This window comes from Acanthopagrus latus, chromosome 18 (genome assembly GCF_904848185.1).
Source record: "Acanthopagrus latus isolate v.2019 chromosome 18, fAcaLat1.1, whole genome shotgun sequence".
Taxonomy (NCBI): domain Eukaryota; kingdom Metazoa; phylum Chordata; class Actinopteri; order Spariformes; family Sparidae; genus Acanthopagrus; species Acanthopagrus latus.
Window position 1 is genome coordinate 24906808 of NC_051056.1, and position 19060 is coordinate 24925867.

General features: G+C 42.1%; 1 protein-coding gene across 1 annotated transcript; it reads right to left on the reverse strand.

The window, feature by feature from the left end:
- Positions 1-4194: 4194 nt before the first annotated feature.
- Positions 4195-19033, reverse strand: slc9a6a (solute carrier family 9 member A6a). The gene is made up of 16 exons (XM_037077736.1): positions 18297-19033; positions 16927-17126; positions 16350-16427; positions 16164-16240; positions 15836-15948; positions 14674-14779; positions 12276-12417; positions 11729-11834; positions 11468-11556; positions 10620-10733; positions 10242-10353; positions 9954-10107; positions 9633-9663; positions 9464-9549; positions 8674-8779; positions 4195-8199 (listed from the first exon to the last, which is right to left on the reverse strand). The coding sequence occupies exons 1-16, from the start codon at positions 18586-18588 to the stop codon at positions 7927-7929; spliced, it is 2079 nt and encodes a 692-aa protein (XP_036933631.1). The 5' UTR covers positions 18589-19033; the 3' UTR covers positions 4195-7926.
- Positions 19034-19060: the final 27 nt, after the last annotated feature.

Consider the following 19060-nt stretch of genomic DNA (forward strand, 5'->3'; position numbering starts at 1 on the left):
ACCTTTCTGCGCGCGGCGCTGAGCGGAGATCCCCGATTATACGACCCCCTTTATATTTATTATCCTCTCTGTATTTGAACGTTTTCTGCCGTTTGCAAAAGATGGACCGACTCCTTCAAAGTTGACACACTTTTGTCCTCCTCACTCTCTCCTTCTTTGGTAATGAAGAGGGGAATTACATCAAGATGACTCACTTCTTAACCCAAAGTAAATGCATGCAGCCTGTTAATCCACCACGATTACAAAGGGATGATGAAATGCTCTGAAGGTGTTGTGTAAGGCAGATGGCAGCTTTTAAATGGAGGGTGTCACTGAGACTTAACAGCCAGGACTCCATCCACAGAGATAAACATCCAACAACAGGATGGAGGTGTGAGAGGGAGGCTGCGTGCTGATGGTGCAGTCAGGGTGGAGATGTGAAGGGAGGACTTTTAAGGTCACGAGGTCACATGTGTTGTGTTTGAACATCTGGAGCAGGACTTCTTATTACACGCCATAAATTTGTCTTCTTCTTCTTCCCTTTGACCTTGTATTTATCTTGTATATATCTGCTTATAAAGAAACTCTCACTGAGTTTGCTACACCAGAGACGTGGACTGGATTTGACTCCAGACACCTTGCAACCTGACGTGACTCGTCTTTGCTTATTTTACGATTTCAGCATCATCTTTATTCATTCCCTCAGGATACTGGTATTCTAAAGTGACCAGGACGGATCATTTCTTTGATTGAGAAGAAATTAAAGGGGCTCTTTGTTTTGTGGAGAAGAAATTCCCAACCAAGACACTTAACATTAAAGCTGGAAAGGTGGCAGGGTCCGCCACATATAGACAAAGTAAAGCAGTATGAAATTGTGTGAAAAGAAAGTTTGTTGTTTAGCCATAAAAGGAGTCAGTTAGTGAAGAACTTTCTCTTCTTGTTAAAATTTCCTAAATCAGCGTTCAGTGTACCTTTAGATGCATAGTCATGCCTTGTTTTTCTTTATAAAGGCCCGACACTGCTGCTAAGATTGATGTATGTTGGGGGGTAAAAAATGACTCGAATTAAAGTGGAAACTGACTTCAGAAAACCTTTTTAAATTCCAGTTTTAGCAGCCTGGCTACTGTCCAAAGCAAAAAAAAATAAAAAAATCTGTAAGAATCACAGTTTGACCAGAAATCAACCCCTGATCTCTGCTGTGAGAAGGCAGAGTTCATCACCCGTTTGTATCAGTGAAGAGGCATTTTTGTTACTTACTCCAGTAGAAAGAATGTCGGATCTGAACCTCCTCCCGTCCTGGTGGTGAGAGGAAACACGTATCAGCAGGGGAGCAGACTTACGACACGACACTGGAGATTCTCCATCGAGTGAATGCCCACCTGTTCACTCCTGACTTTCTGTCACCCTCCCTCTTCACCCTCTTTGCCTCCTGCATCTGCGTGGAGAAGAATTTCCTCAGTTGTTCTGCTGTTACCTGGGGATAGTAGCCGTGGAGAACAACACCTGTTGTTTGGTTGCACATTTGCCTGGTGGCCTAACAGAAAAGTAAAGGCGAGGTTTATCAGGAACCAATCCATACACGGATGATGTCATTTTATACAGCCGTTACACTGTGTGGACAGGACTGACTTCAGATGAATAAATAAGTTTAGGAGAGAAGGTTGACTTCTGCAAGTTTAACCAAGGACCCGATCTTTCTTGACACAACCTGTGATCCGACTTGGGACTTGCTTGAGACTTGGATCAGTGTCGATGGGGGGCCACGTGGTTTGTTCTGTGCAGGTTAATCTGTGTGGAGAAGTTTTTACGGGCTGGTTGTCATGACATGAAAAGCAAAAGCAATCAAGAATCCTGTTTTTACTGGATGAATTCAAATGCAACAAAAGATACGCAGCAGTAAATGTCTTCCTCGATCTGTTATCGTCATAGACGAGATTTCCTCTTGCAGTAAGTAAAATAATCCAGTGGAGTGAAAGAGCTCCAAGTGAGTGAGTGGAAATCAGACGGTTCTGTTCTGGCTGAAGCTAAGTGGCCCTTTAAAACGACTATTTCCGCTCTGGACTCAAACTCCACTACTGAGACATTCTTGAGCAGACTGGAGGGAGTTGTGCCCATATTAGGAGCACGTTACCTGATATCTCAGCTGGGAGAGTAAACTGCCATCAGCCTGGGCTGCTCAGGGCGTGTCTCCCTCATTTACACAACTCGGCCCTTTTATCTCGGACAGACGAGGGAAATCTGTCAAATCTGCATTTTGGAAGGGATAAAGAGATAAATGTTTGGTTCACTTCCTCACTGACGGCAGAGAAACGGAGGATCATTTCACAAGGTGCCCTCTGATAACACTCTTTTAAAGTTAACTCATTCAATAAATGCAACATGAGGGAGTCACTCAGCCCTCATGTCGCACGCTGGAGACAGTTTGACACATCAGGGTCTCAGAGTCGACTCGCATCAAAGAATAATTCATGCACACTTTTTTATTTTTTATTCACACGTCTGGTGTGTTATCAGATTGGGAGTCAGAGTGATTGATCTGGAAGACGTCCGCGATCTGCTTTCGATGCAAATCAGAGAGCTGCTGCAGTATTCAATGTCCTCTTACTTCAGCCTCCAAACTTGTACGTAACCTCATCGAGTGGCAGATACAGTATGTGCAACGTGAACAAACTAGAGGGCCGTGTTGATTGGATGAATATCTTCACCTTGTTCTTCCTTGGCTGATGTATTGCAACATGAGTTACAGCCGACAGCAGGGAGGATGAAAAGCTTGTCCCAAAAGAGAACTACTGTATCTTCAATGCAACATAGTTTAATGGTGCAAATAGACCCTGCCAACTCACCCAAAAATCCAGAACTTCTTCCAGGTCATGTCACTGATTTTACTGAAATATTCATGTTGAAACTTCTATGACACTCATGGGACCCTGTAAAATCCTGTAGCTGGACTCCAAGTACTTAAGTTATGAATGAAGGCAAGTGGTTGAAACAGACCAAAATAAAAGATGTTTACTGAGTGTTGTGAGTGGGGAGAGCTCAGGAGGACTGAGTCAGGTGCAGAGCTGGACCTCCTGGAGGAATAAACACCTGGAGTCACTTTGGATTCTGCACTGATCTGGAGCCGCTTACAGAAGCAGTGAGGGCGTGGAGATTTCTTCTGAGATGTGGATTTACCTTCAGTCCTGTTTATCGGCCTGACTGCGGCAGCGATCGGTGGACGTGGCCTCCATCGCCGGGTGTTTTTGTGCTGTAATGCTGACTGTCGAGTGAACCTGCAGGGGAAATATAAGGAGGAAGGAGGAAGAAGGGAGGCAGCTGGAGTCTCTGGTGAGTGCTGAGCTGAGCGAGAGTTGACCTGAAGTTAGAACACACACATACACACACACACCTAATATAGCAGCTAATATACAGTAATGTGTTCTGGCTGTTTGGGTTGAATATTCTTTTTATCACTCTTTGACTGGAAGTTATAAGCAGGCAACCAATGAAACGCACTGTTCCCTTGAGTAAACTTTTGTTCTGGAAATATTTGGGATAATGTTCGTACACAGCTCGACAAAATATGTGACAAAAGGTCTGGTTGATTTTATCCATTTCAAAGCTAAATTCTTTGATATTAAACTACAGGAAGACAAGGATCCCAAACTTGTAGGAATCTTTCCACCATTTTTCCTGAATCCCAGCTTTCTGATCATATAAACCTGCACAGTGTCTCCTGTGAATCATCCTGACAGGTTACATATGTGCACAGGTCGTGACCAGGTCACTGTTTTTTTCTCTTCTCAAATTGTTTTTATTGAACTTTCAGAGGTCTGAAAAACAAACCAACTTCTAGAGCGCAAACACTTCATTGTGTATTTTCTCTTTTTCTGCTCATCATCTCGCTGGTTTATTTTTTGACCGTTTGGTGGGAACCACATCACAACCCTGCTTCAGAGCTGGACTATCAGGCCCCAGTCTAACTTTATCCCACTGGAATATTTAACAGTCTTTAATAGCGTGTAATCTTGGGCTAACTGCCATACTTCAGGTATGAGGATGATAAACCCTAATGAGAAAATCCCCTTCTGGACTTACGCAACTCAAATAAAATCACTGCTGGCACTAATCTTCTTCTGGATGATCTCATGAGCTCCACAGATACATTCTTACACAACCCCGGTTATCCATGAGAAGAGGAAACGGGGTAAATGACGAGGCCACAGCAGCGAGGGCTTTAATCAAAAGCACAGGCTTCTGTTTATTGACCGTTGCACGCACATGGACAGGTGAGAGTATATTTACACAGATGTAAACAGTCAGTACCTGCGACACAACGGAGGAAGAGAGACGAGGCGACGTCTTCCTCTCTCGCTCGCACACACACACACACACACACACACACACACACACACACACACACATCTCATACACACTTGCAGGCATGAGCACACGTCCACACATTCACACACAGAGAATTTGCAGTATAAAGATAGAGTGGACTGTCTGAAAACACAAAGCACAGCAGGCCTCTTTGGTCAGCTACTTCAGACAAAATTTCCAATGATCAAAGCCTATCACAAGTCACCATTCAGAGAACAGAGAGAGAGAGAGAGAACACATACTGGCAGAGCAGTAGGCAAACACCAAAACCTATATCAGCTTTTTGCAGATTTCACATTATTTAATGTGTCAGTTGAAGAACAGTGGCACACACATCTGCTTGTATATATATTTATATATATTTTAGTTTTCTTTTTTGAATGATGAATGATTCATGCTCTGTAGAAGTCGACAGCATTCAGACGGTTTTTTTTTTGCAGACATACATCAGAGTACCTGAATGGTAAAGTGATAAGATGGAACGAAAGCATGAAAAGGGACTTTCAACCATCTCGACCGCAACGGAGAATTCATTCTAAACTTAAATTCTACCGAACGTCGACGCAAGATTCGTTAAACTGACACGAGTTGTTTGACATTCATCTGACATTTTTCCACGACCTTCCAAAAACAAATAAAAAAAAAGGGTATATAATATAAAAAGCAGCTGTTGGATAAAACAAACAATGTAGCAAAACAATAAAACATTCTGGATGAAGAAGTGCAAATTCTTTTTTTTTCTTTCACGTCATCGTTTCCCTTCTACAAAATAAATTCAATAATAACAACAAAGGAGACGTGTAAAAAAAAAAAACTTTGTCAGGAATGAATCGTTTCCTGGGTTCCGATGTGGAGTCAAGAGGCATGCCTGATAAAATAAAAAAAAAAAAAAAGAGGAAAACACTTTTGATTAGAAGTTCCTGCACAGCAGAAGATAACTGTGGGAGGAAGCACAACATCTTCCTTCCACCTTTGTATCATCTCCAACACGAACACACACAAAACACTAACTACGCATCTCTCTTTTATTTCTCTCACTCTTTTCTTTTCATTCTCTTGCATCCGTTTTGCAATGTATTTTTTCCTCTCTGGCTCACCGAGAGGACGAACCGCAAAAAACGGTGTGTTCAACTCAGTCGCCTTGTTCGTCAGTGTTTTCTGGCTCCCGTCCACGTCAACACAGCGTTGCCACGGCGACGCCCTGTCAACGCTTCCTGTTAGACCCCGCATTAACAGCTGCTGTACTCCGCACACGAATTAGATCACCGAACCTTCATCCCATCCAGAAATAAGACTGCAAGTAAAATGTTAACACCATCCATCCATCTGAACCTTTAATGATTGTGTGTATTTTTAAGACCCTCACGGACCCTCGAGGCTCGTACAGCAGAGAGAGAAACATCCAGCATGTAAACAGCGATTGTTGTTCTATTCCAGCAGTTTTCATAACGACAAACTGCCACAGTACCAACGCCAATATCTGCTCGTATCTGAAATCAATTCATTACAATAATAACGGCCATCCCCTGTCTTATTCACTGATCTCATGGACATCACCGTATAAAATGCAGGGGCTGCAATTAATCAATGATTTAGTTGCTCAGCAACAACAAAAGAATCAATTGGGAACAATTCTGATGATTGAGTAAAAGTACTTTTGAAGCAAAAATGCTTCAAATTCACTGCGTACAGCTTCTAAAATGTAAATGTTTCCTATTTTGTGTGTGAATCTCTTTGGGTTTCAAACTGTTGATCAGACACAACGAGACATTTAAAGGGTAATTCCAGTATTTTGTACAACAGGTGCAAAAAGTTTCTGAATTGGTCCAGTCAGCTTAACCTGTTACTTATCAAATACAAACTAACGTGTCAAAGACACACAAAGAAACATAAACTTCCAAGCGATCGCAGCAGCGGCAGGCCAGCAACTCCATGTTCTGCGATGTAGTCTGTGACTATGAAAGGGAGGCATATAACAGCTGTTTGTAGTTAAGCAAAAGGATGCTCTTAAAATAAAAAAGGTTCAATTATTTAGGGATCCTTCTAGTGATCTCATACTGTTGTAGCCTGTTTCCCAGCTGTCAGCTGAGGTAAGCAACTGGACTGATTTCCAAACATTTCTCTATTCTTGTACCACCAGAATATTACATTTAAAAATACCAGAATAACCCTTGAAATATATCAACTGAAGTTCTGGGAAATTTAATCTGTCATGAGACACATTATAGGCCAAACGATTGATCAGTTGCACAAAGAAAATTGTTTCATCAATAGCGATTAAACTGGTTGCAGCCCTAAACAAAATCAGATTGAGAGAAAATCAATTCTCTGATGTGCCTTGATTAAACTCAAAGAGTGACTCGCTTCACTTGTGTGTGTAGTCCATGTATCTATGTGTGTTTCTGAGATTCTTTTAATGCTAAAATTTGATCCAAAGTCTCGACATTGACGCGCAATCGTAATAGAAAATGTATTGAAAAAGCTAAATATGTAGGACAAATGTGATTCAGCTTAAAGTCCTTTAAGCTCTGTGGCAATAAAACTAAAAAGGATACAAAACACTTTTAAGGTCGTCTGCGTTCAGTTTTTCACAAAGCGTCCGAATGCAGGACAGAAATGGCACTAAGCTTTCTCCGCTAAAACTCGTTGGGACCTTGTCGTCAGAACAACAGCCCTTCGTTCTGCTGCGAGCAACATCAGCTTCTAAAATAAGGTGTAAAGCCCCTCTCTATGTCACAGTCAAAGGTCATTGGGAGAGATCCACAACTTTCACTGCCAGGTTACACTGCATCAGTACAGTGGCTCGCATTGTTACACACTATTTACAGGCGGAGAGCACAAACTGACAGCCCAAACACCCACTGAGTATATTGCTACCTTATGGACAGAGGTGTCTGTTTGTTTGTTTGTTTGTTTGTTTTTTATGTGGGTTTTTTTTTTCCTCTTTTATACGAAAGAAAAACTGCGTGACCGCCCACCCTGATCTGGCTCTGCTTCCCAGAGCTGATCCGTGTACGGGCTGCCATGCTTTTAAAACTACATTTCCCAGGCACTTGATTGTAACAAATTGTACAGTAAAGTTGTCCACTGGGTCAGCATGCCTCTGATGCACAGAGAGAAGGCAGCAACATTCAAGGTCAGACCCGAAACACAAAAGCCCCGTAACCTCCCACACAAAGAAAACAACAAGCATCCTCAGCATGCATATCAAAGTTATAGTACTCTTGTGATATACTGTACATCGACAAAGTAGCTCGTGGTTGCATTTACACACTAACACATGCTGCTATACCTCTGTGCAATGCTACAGTAAGGTGACTGACTTTAAGCTGAACTAAGAAGAAGAAAAAAAACCTGCAAATAAATAAAGACTATTTTACAATTACGGCAGATGCCAGAAAGGTGTGGAAAAGGAGCAGAACAAGAATGAGGTAGAGACAGTGATTTGCCACTAGAGGGAGCGAAACGTGGCAATAAAGGAAGAAAAGCGAGGCGGGATGAGAAACAGTGAAGGACGGAGTGTCAGGTACTGGTCGGTTGCTCGATGGCTCGGGTCAGTTTGAGTCGGACGGTTTGTCTGGGTTTTCACATCCGCATGCCGTGGTGGAGGTCTGTGAAGGGCGGCTCAGAGTCATCCATGGGCAGCACCAGGCGCGTGCCCCTCATCACCAGCTCGTGATCTCCGTACGTCAACTCCCTGTCCAAGTCATCGGAGGTGGCGGCGCCTGCGAAGGCCGTGCCGCCGCTCGTGTGGGCACCTGAGGCGTCTGTGCTGACCGTGATGTCGCCGTAGGTCAGGTTGATGTCACCGTCTGTCAGGATGAGGTCGGAGTCGTCATCCTTCAGCTGGCACTCGTTCTGGTGAGAGGAACAAAGAACATGCAGAACAAGAAGTGACTGGACTATAGAAATTCAGGCTCAGAACTGTAATATTTACAATATTAATAAGAAAAATAATAAAAACTCACAAATATGTATTTTTTCCATAACTGAATAAAAAAGCTGTTCTCAGAGGGAAATAAGGTCCCCAGAACTCCGTCTGGAGCTGGAAAAGGTGGCAGGGTCCGCCACATATAAACACAGTAATCTCTAAATTCAGATTTTTGTTTATATACTGTTTACTTTTTCTTCTGATTAAAATGTCTTTTCTAAAACTACATAGTGCACCTTTAATATTCTCTAATCTGCCCAGTGAGACAACATCTTTCGCTTCGAACTGAACCTCTGTGCTTCGTGACTCATCTGGAGAACCTTTTTTTTCTCCATCCGTTAATACAATATAAAACTTAACAAACACAGTTGAGCCAGAAATAGCTCCTGTGTGGGTCTGACCTCATAGGCCTGAGGGCTGGTGAGGAAGCGGGCGAGGGGGCCGCAGCAGGGAGGCAGCGTGGCTGTGAGAGGGGGGCCGCTGTGAGTCAGGATGGGCTTCAGGTAGCTGGGGGGGGGGGGCTCGAGTCAAGGACATGATAACATAGAAAACAAGCACTGAGAAAGAGAGAGAGGGGTCACACGCACACACAGACGAACTCAAGTGTGATTAATGAAGAGCAATTAAATGTTCGAACAATTGGCTTTTTATATATTCAGGTCAAAAGGTTAAAATGATCAAAATTAAAGTAATTTAATGAAAATACATTAAACTTTATGACCTTCATACTTCACAGCTAATAAAAGGGATCATTTGTCTTCTGTACATGTTGCTCCCTCTGCTGTCTGACACTGTGAAGTACAGCCGTCACTACAACTTCACTGTCCCTTCAACATACAGAGCAAGCGCAAAGATTTCTGTTGTGTCTGTTGTTTGTATCTTACACTTAGTTTCTCTGTCAGAGGTGCAGCATTCTTTCAGAGGTAGATCATCTATTCATCTGGCTCTTGTAACAGTTGTGGTGAAATCACTATAACAGTTGTGACTAGAAGTTACAAGTTATTAAAAACAGGTATTGAAATGGTTGCAAATATGCCGCTGAAGCACAACCATGTTATAACCCTTTCTTTCCCTTTTTCCTGTCTATCTTTTTTAATCAAAACAAAATCAACAACTTGAAAACAGGCAAATGAAAAAAAATCAGTCAGTCAATATGAACTTATCATTTGTATGGATCACGTCCAAGGATACTTGTGGTCAAAGTTGTACCAAATTCTGAAAAGCCAGGCACTTTCTTGTTTGGTGCTTCTTCTCTCTGGGCCCTCAGTGATACTCATCTGTGTGAACACGGAAAACGTGGATTTAGAGGTTTTCTTACAGACATTAGAGTATTAGAGTGTTTCTCAAGGGGCACACTTACCGAGTTATCTTGATCAGAGTCCACTCCCACTCTGTGAAAGAAAAGGGAAAAAAAACAACAACATGGAAATCAGCTGTGTAAGTGTTGTGAAACGTGTTTCCCATGTTTATCAAGTTCCTGAGCAGCAAGGCTCCACGTCAAGGTGGGCATTTAAATACAAACAGCCTCGAGGGGCAGAGAAAAAGGTTATAATGAATGTTTTAACCTGATAGGTGAACTAGATGAATTAAACTCGTAATACCCTAATGTGTCAGAACCCTTTAGTGTTATAAACAAATGTGAATCCAACTGATCTGATAAGTGATGGAGGGAGAGGTGTACCGAATGCGCTGGCACGACAGCATCTGCGTCGTGCCACCTCCACAGATCCAAACCGTGAAGAAGACCACGAGCAGAGTGGTGGAAAACATCATCTGACGGGCGTATGTCGCCGTGTCCCTGATGGACAGGGCGAAGGTCATCGCTCCTCGCAGTCCTGAGGAGCACAGAGAATGTCAGACAAGTATGCATGTTAATCTTTGAGACAGATCAGGTGATCTCTGGTAACAAGCCTTTGCTGTTCCTCTTTTTATCAATGCGAGGCTCACAGCATTTAGGATACACACTAACCTGCAAACATCATCATGTGCTGGAAGTTTGATCTGATCTTGTTGCGTCGTCCCAGATTTAGAAGGAATGAGAGAGGGTAGATGTTCGCAGCTCGTCCCAGGAACACTGCCACCTGGGAGGGACGGAGGTCAAGGAGAGGACAACGAAACAGAGCGACAGAGAAGCGTCCTCACTCTGTGCCAAACTATTTACTGCCCCTTTAAATCAATTACAGCTTGCCTTGTGGTTGTCAGGTATAACGCTGTGGGAACATTTTATTTTCTGGCATCTGAAAAGTGCTGATACAAGTGGGAGTTCCACATTCCTACGCTGATACTGACACATGTGATGAGGCAGAGGATTTGTGTGCAGCAGGTAGTTCATATGAGCAAAAGATACAAAAGCTCCAACGATGAACATGGGATTAAAGACGTGGTTCTGGAAGGTGAACAGAGTCAGACCCATGTAGGAGAAAATGAAGTTCTCCGCCAGGAAATTTAGGAGCTCGAACAGCTGCAACACAAGAGAAACGACATCAATGTAACCTTGTTACACGTGGAAACACAAGTGACTTTGACAGCATTTTAACTTTTTACCAATAAATTATAAATGCGGCAATTTAGTTTCATTATTCTTCTTTCCTTAATGATTGCCTCAAATCTGGTTTAACAAAGGGATCAATTAATATCGTTGTTTTTTTGGCCCTTGGGTGATTAAATAAATTAGAGCCTAATTGGTATATCCGTTGGTCGATATAATAAAAAATTATGCTTTTCAATTAATTTAGTTCAGTTTAGTGGCTTATTTTAAACTGTTCGATGACAAACATTTGAAGGAACATTGCACAAATGTGTAACATATTTTACTCCCTAATATCTGTATCTGCATATCGGTCAGGTATTTACCCCGTCATTCTTCCTTGTTTGGGTCACTCAACACAGAGTTCTACTTTTAACAGATGACACACAGATTCATGAGCCGAGCCACAATATCAAACCATAAATCTGAATTTACTACGCTTGACCAACAAACCCACTGTGGCATTTTATAGCTTGTAAACTGACACACGCTTTTATTAATCTTGTGACATTTTTACTTTTAAATCTTTTGACCTTGTCACTGATAAACTCCACCTTTAGCACTCTTTTTTTCTACTGTCAAAATGCAGGTTTAAACACAACTCAGAATTTAATGTGTGTTGAAAAAGACCAGAAAGAGCAGTGATGGTGCTGTCATCCAGGTCTGACCTGTTTGGTCCTGTCCTGGGAGTCAGGAGACAGGTTGTTGAAGGTGTAGTGAGCCTGAGTGATTCCACAAAACAGCACCGCGACCACACCTGCAGCACGCCGGGAGAGTGAAACGATCAGCAGACACGGATTATCATCAACAACGTAACCACATTTTTGATCCTCACAGGAAACTAATTTTGTGCTTTCTCCAAGAGATTTACTGTCAGCAAATGCTAGTTGGATTGTGTGTGTGTGTGTGTGTGTGTGTGTGTGTGTTACCTGTGAAGCCGCAGGCCTCGGCCAGCAGGAATGTGCTCCAGGACATGAGGAAGAACAGAGCCGTCTCCAACAGCTGGAAATCTCTCAGCTTAGTGAACTTTGTCACGTACAGTCGACAGTCAAGGAGTTTAACAAGACACTGAGACACTGCGCGATGAACTCCTATCAAACTTTTATCTATTATTCATAATGTCAGAGAAAGGACAGGTGGAATAATTTTGTTTTTTAACCAAAGTAAGGTGATGTGTTACAAGGGGAGTCCTGGCTGGACTCGGATTTTAATGGAGAAAATGTCCTTATTAAAAATTATTGCCACCCGTATCTTCAAACAGTAAAAAAAAAACATTATCTACAGATTTCCTGCAAAAACTATCAATTAAAAAGCTCCAACAGAAATGTTTACCAGCAATATTGTACATAATAAAGATTTAATTAAACTTTTCACTGTGCTTATGCTTTGCTTTCTTTTAGTCTTAAAAGGAATGTTCAACAAATATACTTTTTAGTATAAAGAAATTAAATAAATAAGGAGCGACGCAAAGGATATAAGAGCAGTGACGATTCCTGTGGCCACGCCGAGAGCAAAGGAGCCGCTGAAAACTCCGAGGAAAATCCCGAAAGACTTCAGCATCGCCGTGCCCTCGAAGGTGTGGCTGTTGTCTCCTTGTGGCTGGTACGCTACAATAGACCTGAAATAACACAAAATACAATCATTGATGAGCACTAGAAGAGTTATACACAAACTCAACAACTCACAAAGCTTAAATTGAAGCCTGCACTCAGAAAATGTGGCAGCATTTGTTAAATGTCACACATTTTCACATCAGTCTTCTCACTGAAAAACACTTCTGCCAGTTGTTGCATAACCACATCTCCAGCAGGTCTCTTTGTACAGGGAACTTAAGTAAACTGGAGGAGTTCAGATAAAGAAGAGCAGAGTGATGTAGAGGTAAGAGGGCTGGAACAAAAGATTCTCTATTTGGACAGTTCAGTGTTAATACTCAACTTAGGACAAGCTTTTAAAAGTCTACTGCTTGAATTAAGCACAGATTTGTGATGAAGCCTTGAGACGGAATCGATGCAGGTAAGTTTCCGCTGAGGTCAGGATTTCTTGTGAATGGACTCATGTTCTCACAGTGTCATACAGCTGATCCACAGCACCGTGTCAGCGCTAGAGAACAGTCTGGCTGCACTCATTATCATTCTGCCACATGGGGGGAAATGATCTGGCTTGTTTGTTGTTTTCCTAACCAACCACGGTCATCTTGGGCAGCACGAATGCAACGACAGTGATCCTGCAAAACAATGACTTTTTTGGGGGGGTGGAAAATTTGCAAGCAGGGAGGCAGGCCCTGGGATTAAAATGGCTAATCCCCTGCAAAAGAAAAGGTAACAACTGCTAGCTTTTTATATTCATACGGTTACTGACTCGTTACGGATACGTCTCCTTGAAAAATACCAACATTAAAAACCATGAGGAAAATCTGATGCAACGTCTACTGAATACAATTTTAGATTTTTTTTACTAAAAGAAACATGTTCCATGGCTGACGTACTAAGATTTAAGCACAAAAGTAGCCAATTTAATCAATTTCAGAAGGTCTAAAGGTCTATGTGAGCACTGTAGCCACATGTGTGATCTCACTGTCAGAGAGGAAAGATACTGAAATGGCTGTGGAAAAGGTGGAAGAATAGATAATAAAGTATACTAAATGTTATGCTGTACTTTTGGTTTACTTTACTGCCATTTACTGACTGCTTTCCCCAAATAAACCTCATTAAATGCTCCAGGTAGAGCAACAGAAGAAAACTACAGACTACAGAGCTTTATCCTTGCTATAAGAGAATTTAGTCCAAATAGGGGGATACTTCACCTACATGTCAGTCTGCTTTCAGTTGATACAGAAACTTTGTGACCCCTGACAGTTAAGTATCAACACTGAACTGTCCCAATGAAGTCATACTCAAAAGAACAAGACGACACTTCTCAGTAAACTCCGGAAAATAATGGAGTTCCTTCAAGTGCAGTCTGAGTTGAGAGGAATTTTATCGCAGCAGAGTTATCTAAAAATTTAGCAGCGTAGTTGTCAGTCAGAGAAAGCAATTATAGAAACCCATTTTTCTTTTTTGCCAAAGTACTTTTGCGATAAAATGGATTGAAAGTGATATATTCACCCTTGTCGATCCACAGTCCACACACACACACGCACACGCACACGCACACACACACACACACACACACACACACACACACACACACACACACACACACACACACACACACACACACTCACAAAACAAATCACCAGGTAGTTTGTCTGTAAGCATTCCTGGCGTCTGGCCCTCGCTTTGGCTTCTGTGTGTACAGTTTCTTCAAAAGATAATAGGAATGTGTTCTTAGCAGCAAAAAAAACTAAAAAAAAAAAAGAAAAAAAAGAAAGAAAAGTGGTATAAATGAATAAGTAATGAAATCTTCTGCATCGCCAGCATTTTAAGAGTGGGAAAAACAGATAGCTGGTGATTTGTCATGTTTGTCCCAAGGCACCGCAAAGGCACACAATGCCATGCTCTACTTAGAACAGCCGTTCACTGGGACGGTCAGAGTCTCTCCGCAGGGACCGGCCCCTCCACGCTGCCTGCCATTATAATTCACAATTCTGTGGAAATTATAACATTTCGAGTAAAGGAGGAGGAAAAGCTGAGTGTTAGCTTAGCGACCACCTCGTGTTCAGCACAGCGCTAATGAGAAGCTGATATCAGATTAGTTAAAAGGTCACAAGCTGCTACGTCACCGATTGAGAGAAACGGTGAATGTGCAAGTCATGTCTCGCACATTCGCCATTTCTCTCGATCGGTTACATAGCAGATTTGTACACAGTCAGGATGGTTTGGGATGGATGCAGACTCATAGTTTGGGTGTGTTGTCATGAAGACGGATGACTTACGAGGACAGAACCAGGGCCACGGCGTCGTTGAGGACACTCTCTCCAAACAGCAGAGCATACAGATCCACGTCCACCTGCAGCTCATTGAAGATAGCCAGGACCGTCACTGTGGAGCGAGACAAACATGTGAAATACTTCTGATAAGCCTCCATTTTACCACAGACCAAAAACATGACACATGTCACTGAGCAAGACACAGGCAGGTGCAAAGTGCTGTGTTTCAATTCTAAACTCAGTACAACAGATGGGTCAGTAATCAGCCTGCACGATATCAGAATCTATGTCTTTTTGTCTCCTTGCTAAAAAAATTACATTAATTAAATATTGTGTTACTTTGGCTCTGATGCAGCAATCTGTCGTCTAACTCAGTGTCCCGCACACAAGAGTATCCGATCACATATTTTACATACATGGCACTCTCAATCTACAAAGTGACTAGTGTAATTAAATAAATGTAGTGAAGCACAAATTATAATATTTGTCTCCAAGATGTAGTGAAGTAGAATTATGAAACAGCAGAATTTATTTTTTGGCTATTTTAAATTCTGAAATTAAGATTTTAATGTTTACTGCAAATGTACAATATGTACATCAGTTCCAAATGTTGTCTCCTTAATTACTAATAACATGTATCAGCAGAGACAAAAAAATCAACATATTGCTCGATCCTCTTAATATACTTACATTACATTTAATAGAGTAAATGTTGTGGTGAAGCATATACTTGTACTTTGCTTTTTACTATACTTGTATTTTACCATTTTGTAGGAATAGGAAACAATAAAAGACTTAAACTGATAAATGTTGAACAAACAAATAGGAAGCTAAATTGAAATAGCCAGTATTTATTAGATTATTTTATGTTCAAACTGTTAAACTTAATTGTTTTTTGTAAATAAACGCTAATTTTAATTTGATTCCTGCAACATGCAAAGTCAGAAGAACCAAAACATCCACATATTTTTGGACTTGCTGTCATCCCACCTAAAATAACTCCTCATCTACAACAGAAATTATGTTTCTAAAGATGCTTGTTTTGTTGTTTTTCCATTGTGAAACAGTACGACCTCAGTTATTCTTACACTCAATGAACTTCCTTCGAGCTTTGAGCAATTCAAGATATAAAACTGAATCCGGTTTATAATCAGTGTAACCTACGCACCGGGGTCTGTGGCGGAAACGATGGCTCCAAAGAACAGACAGTCGGTGAAGAAGAAGTCTCCGCCCAGCTGTCCCACCTGCTTCATCAGCATCACGCAGCCGTACATCAGCAACCTGACGGAGGAACAGCAGGTGGATTAGCATGTCGTCAAGAACAACACTGATTTTATCGCCGTCATGGGCACTTTAACACCAAAGTCACTGACACAGATGAACACTGCTGTGGCATTCATTGAATTTATGCACATTGTGGCGACAACAAAGAGTCGCACATGAGAAATCAGAATGAAGGGTTTTATTCTTTCTTTGTAGTGAATTAATAATCTTACCCGATGACAAAACAGGAAATAACTGTCCCCAGAAAGGCATAAGCCAGGATGGATCCCATGTTACGGAAAAAGTGTCTCTGAATGACAAAACAATTACACAGAAAGGATGAAGTGTAACTAATTTTATTGCTTTGAGATTAACAAGCATTTAGTTTTTAAGCGGCACAAGAGACAGAAAAACTGTACCCTTTTCAAGCTGTAGCCAGCGTGGAAAATGATCGGTGGGAGGAGAATATTGAAGAACACTTCGGGGTCAAAGGTCACCTGAGTCACACACACACACACACACACACACACACACACACACACACACAAAGGATAATAATACAGTCACAAAAAAAGACACATCTGGGACGTCATGAAGTAGCTTCCAGAACAATCAGCAAAACACTTTTACAATAGTAGAATGAGGAGATGCACGGGGATATTAACAGTGTATTAGCTGTAAATGGAGATCAGCGCTGTATTAAAAGTTGTCATTATGTGATGTTGTAGGTTTAGTCTGTAATAGATGATGTGTGTGGTGAGTGAACCTCAAACAATAATGGAACAACTTGAGAGAACGCTGCCTTTGTGGCACTTTCTTTACATCTTCCTTGTTTTGTGGGTGTGAATCTTAGCAGCATACGACCGCAGAATAACAGTCATGACTCCAAAAAAGCTCAAGCAGCTCTTTCACTGAGAGCATCCTTCTGCTACTGATCACCCCATAAACTTCTAATCCTTTCTTAACATCTTGAAAACTTGAGGTGACGGCCTGTACCTTTCGCAGCATTTCATTATCCTGCACGTTGTCCACCTCGTTGGCGCTGATCTCTCCTTTCAGAGTGTACTCGTAGAATTTCCCGCTGACGTTGATCAGCAGGGTGGCGGGGCTGGCGTTGACGGGGCAGCCCAGTGTGGCATTGCTGATGTCCCGGGGAACGTGGATGCCGTAGCGCAAGACCACGCCGACAAGTAGGCCTGTGGAGAGAAGTTAAGAAGAGGCCAGGCAGACAGGATACAGAGGGCAGAATTGATTACTGGTGCAACAAGGAGGCTAAAATCAGTGAAGAGATGTCAAGAGAGGATGTGAGGTGGTGCTTTATATTCAAAAAGGACCATCAAATGTTTCATTCTTTTAAGTCGAACGAAAGGGCATGAGATCAGTTTCTGGTATGAAATTAAAGTCTGATCACCTTCAAGACTACAACTCCAAATTAAATACGAGTTAAGGCACTGCACCTGTAATCTGAATGATGCAGAGCGGAGCTATGCCTGGAATTACATGACCTCACCCAACAAACACTACACACTTAACAAGATAATAACATGTGAGTTCACGCTGTCACAGGAGCAACAGAATCAGGCACAGTTTCACTTTTTTACATCAGACATTTTTCACGTGAAAGCAGGAGAATCTATTACTGCAGCCAAGCAGGTGAGCCGACACGCACGATACCACACCTGGACCTTCAAGCTGACACATTTGAAAAGGAAGGCATGATTTTTATTGTTACGATCTGCAACTATAGCAGTCAAAATGTCTCCTGTGAAGGCTATGAAAGTCAAAACTCAGATGGGTGTGCTAGTAAATATTTGACTAAGTCATACTGTAGATACTAAAAGTAACATGACTCCACTACAGCGTGACCAGCTTACTCATACTCACTGCTTAAAAAGCAGAGACATTTGGCAGCTCACCAGAAGTGCCACCATGTCACAGCAAGTAAGAACTGAAAGCAAAGAGCAGTCACGGACAAGTTAGTGGTGTTTTTGTTCTATCAGATGTAAGGGAAGGGTTTTTTTTGGTGAAGGAGGAAACAGTCGACCACACATTGTGCAGCCTGCTTTATATCAAGCACATCAAATTACTGGCCTTAGGGAAGTGAAAATATAGATAAGTGAACATTTGGTGCAGGAGTTTTCACGCTACAGCTTTCCACATCTAGGGGCCACAAGTGCCTAAAGCCTGGATGTCGTGCAGGGTGCAGATAAGGAGTTCATTCTGTCCTAAATTAGCTTTTTTTATTTTTTTTTTTTTACTGTGAGGCCCTGGCACTGACATCCATTCATCTAACAACTAATCATTGAGCCCCAACAGGAGAGCAACGACACTGATGACGTCTCTCAAGTCACGCCGGAGCACCTCACCATAAATCATCGCCAGTCCAGTTTCGTGCAGGAACCTGAAGCGCCGGTGTTTGAAGAGCCAGATGGTGAGGATGGTGAGGGTGAGCAGCAGGATGAAGATGAGCAGGTCCGCGCTGTCCTGCCGGTGGCTCTCCTCAGCTTTTTTCTCGGTAACGATGTTCTCCATGGCACTGTCCTCCTGAGGTGAGGATGCTCGGCACACACAGATGCACACAGACAGGCTCACCAGCACCAGCAGCCACAGCGTCCTCGTCGCCCTCCAGGCGCTGTTGACAGTCACTTTAAACACCATTTCGGCTGCTCGGCAGTCAAAATGCTCCGGTGTCGTCGAGGGGAACAGCAAACTTTGGGGCCAATATTATTCACGAACTGGGGGGGGAGAGTACGGAGCAGAGAGACGACAGCAACAGACGAATCAATTCCGGCCCGGAAGTGAAAACTATTTTTTCCAGAAAGTGTACATTGTTTATTTCAGTGTAAAAGCACCGTGGCGCCAGGTTGCTTGTTTAAATCCACTATAACGGACACATCACGGCTTTACTTATTGTGTATGATTTGTACTACTTGTGAATAAAGAAATAAACGGATTAAGCTGTTTTACACGCTACATTATAAAGCTAGTTTAACTGGGGACTCTTATTGTGAAATCTCAAATATTCACCACTCCGAACAGGAAGTGAGATGAAAAGATAGACAAATTTAATTTCTTATCTGTTTCTGTTCTGTTGATCGACGTGGGTATTATGCCAGGTTAAAAGTTTAAT

Bases quoted from the DNA above. Each gene is read 5' to 3' on its own strand.
- slc9a6a (XM_037077736.1), bottom strand. From the start codon at position 18,588: ATGGTGTTTAAAGTGACTGTCAACAGCGCCTGGAGGGCGACGAGGACG. The intron at 11,557-11,728 runs GTAACACACACA...GGCGTGCTGCAG, and splicing joins CGAGGCCTGCGGCTTCACAG to GTGTGGTCGCGGTGCTGTTT. The intron at 10,734-11,467 runs GTCAGACCTGGA...CTTGTGTTGCAG, and splicing joins CCCAGGACAGGACCAAACAG to CTGTTCGAGCTCCTAAATTT.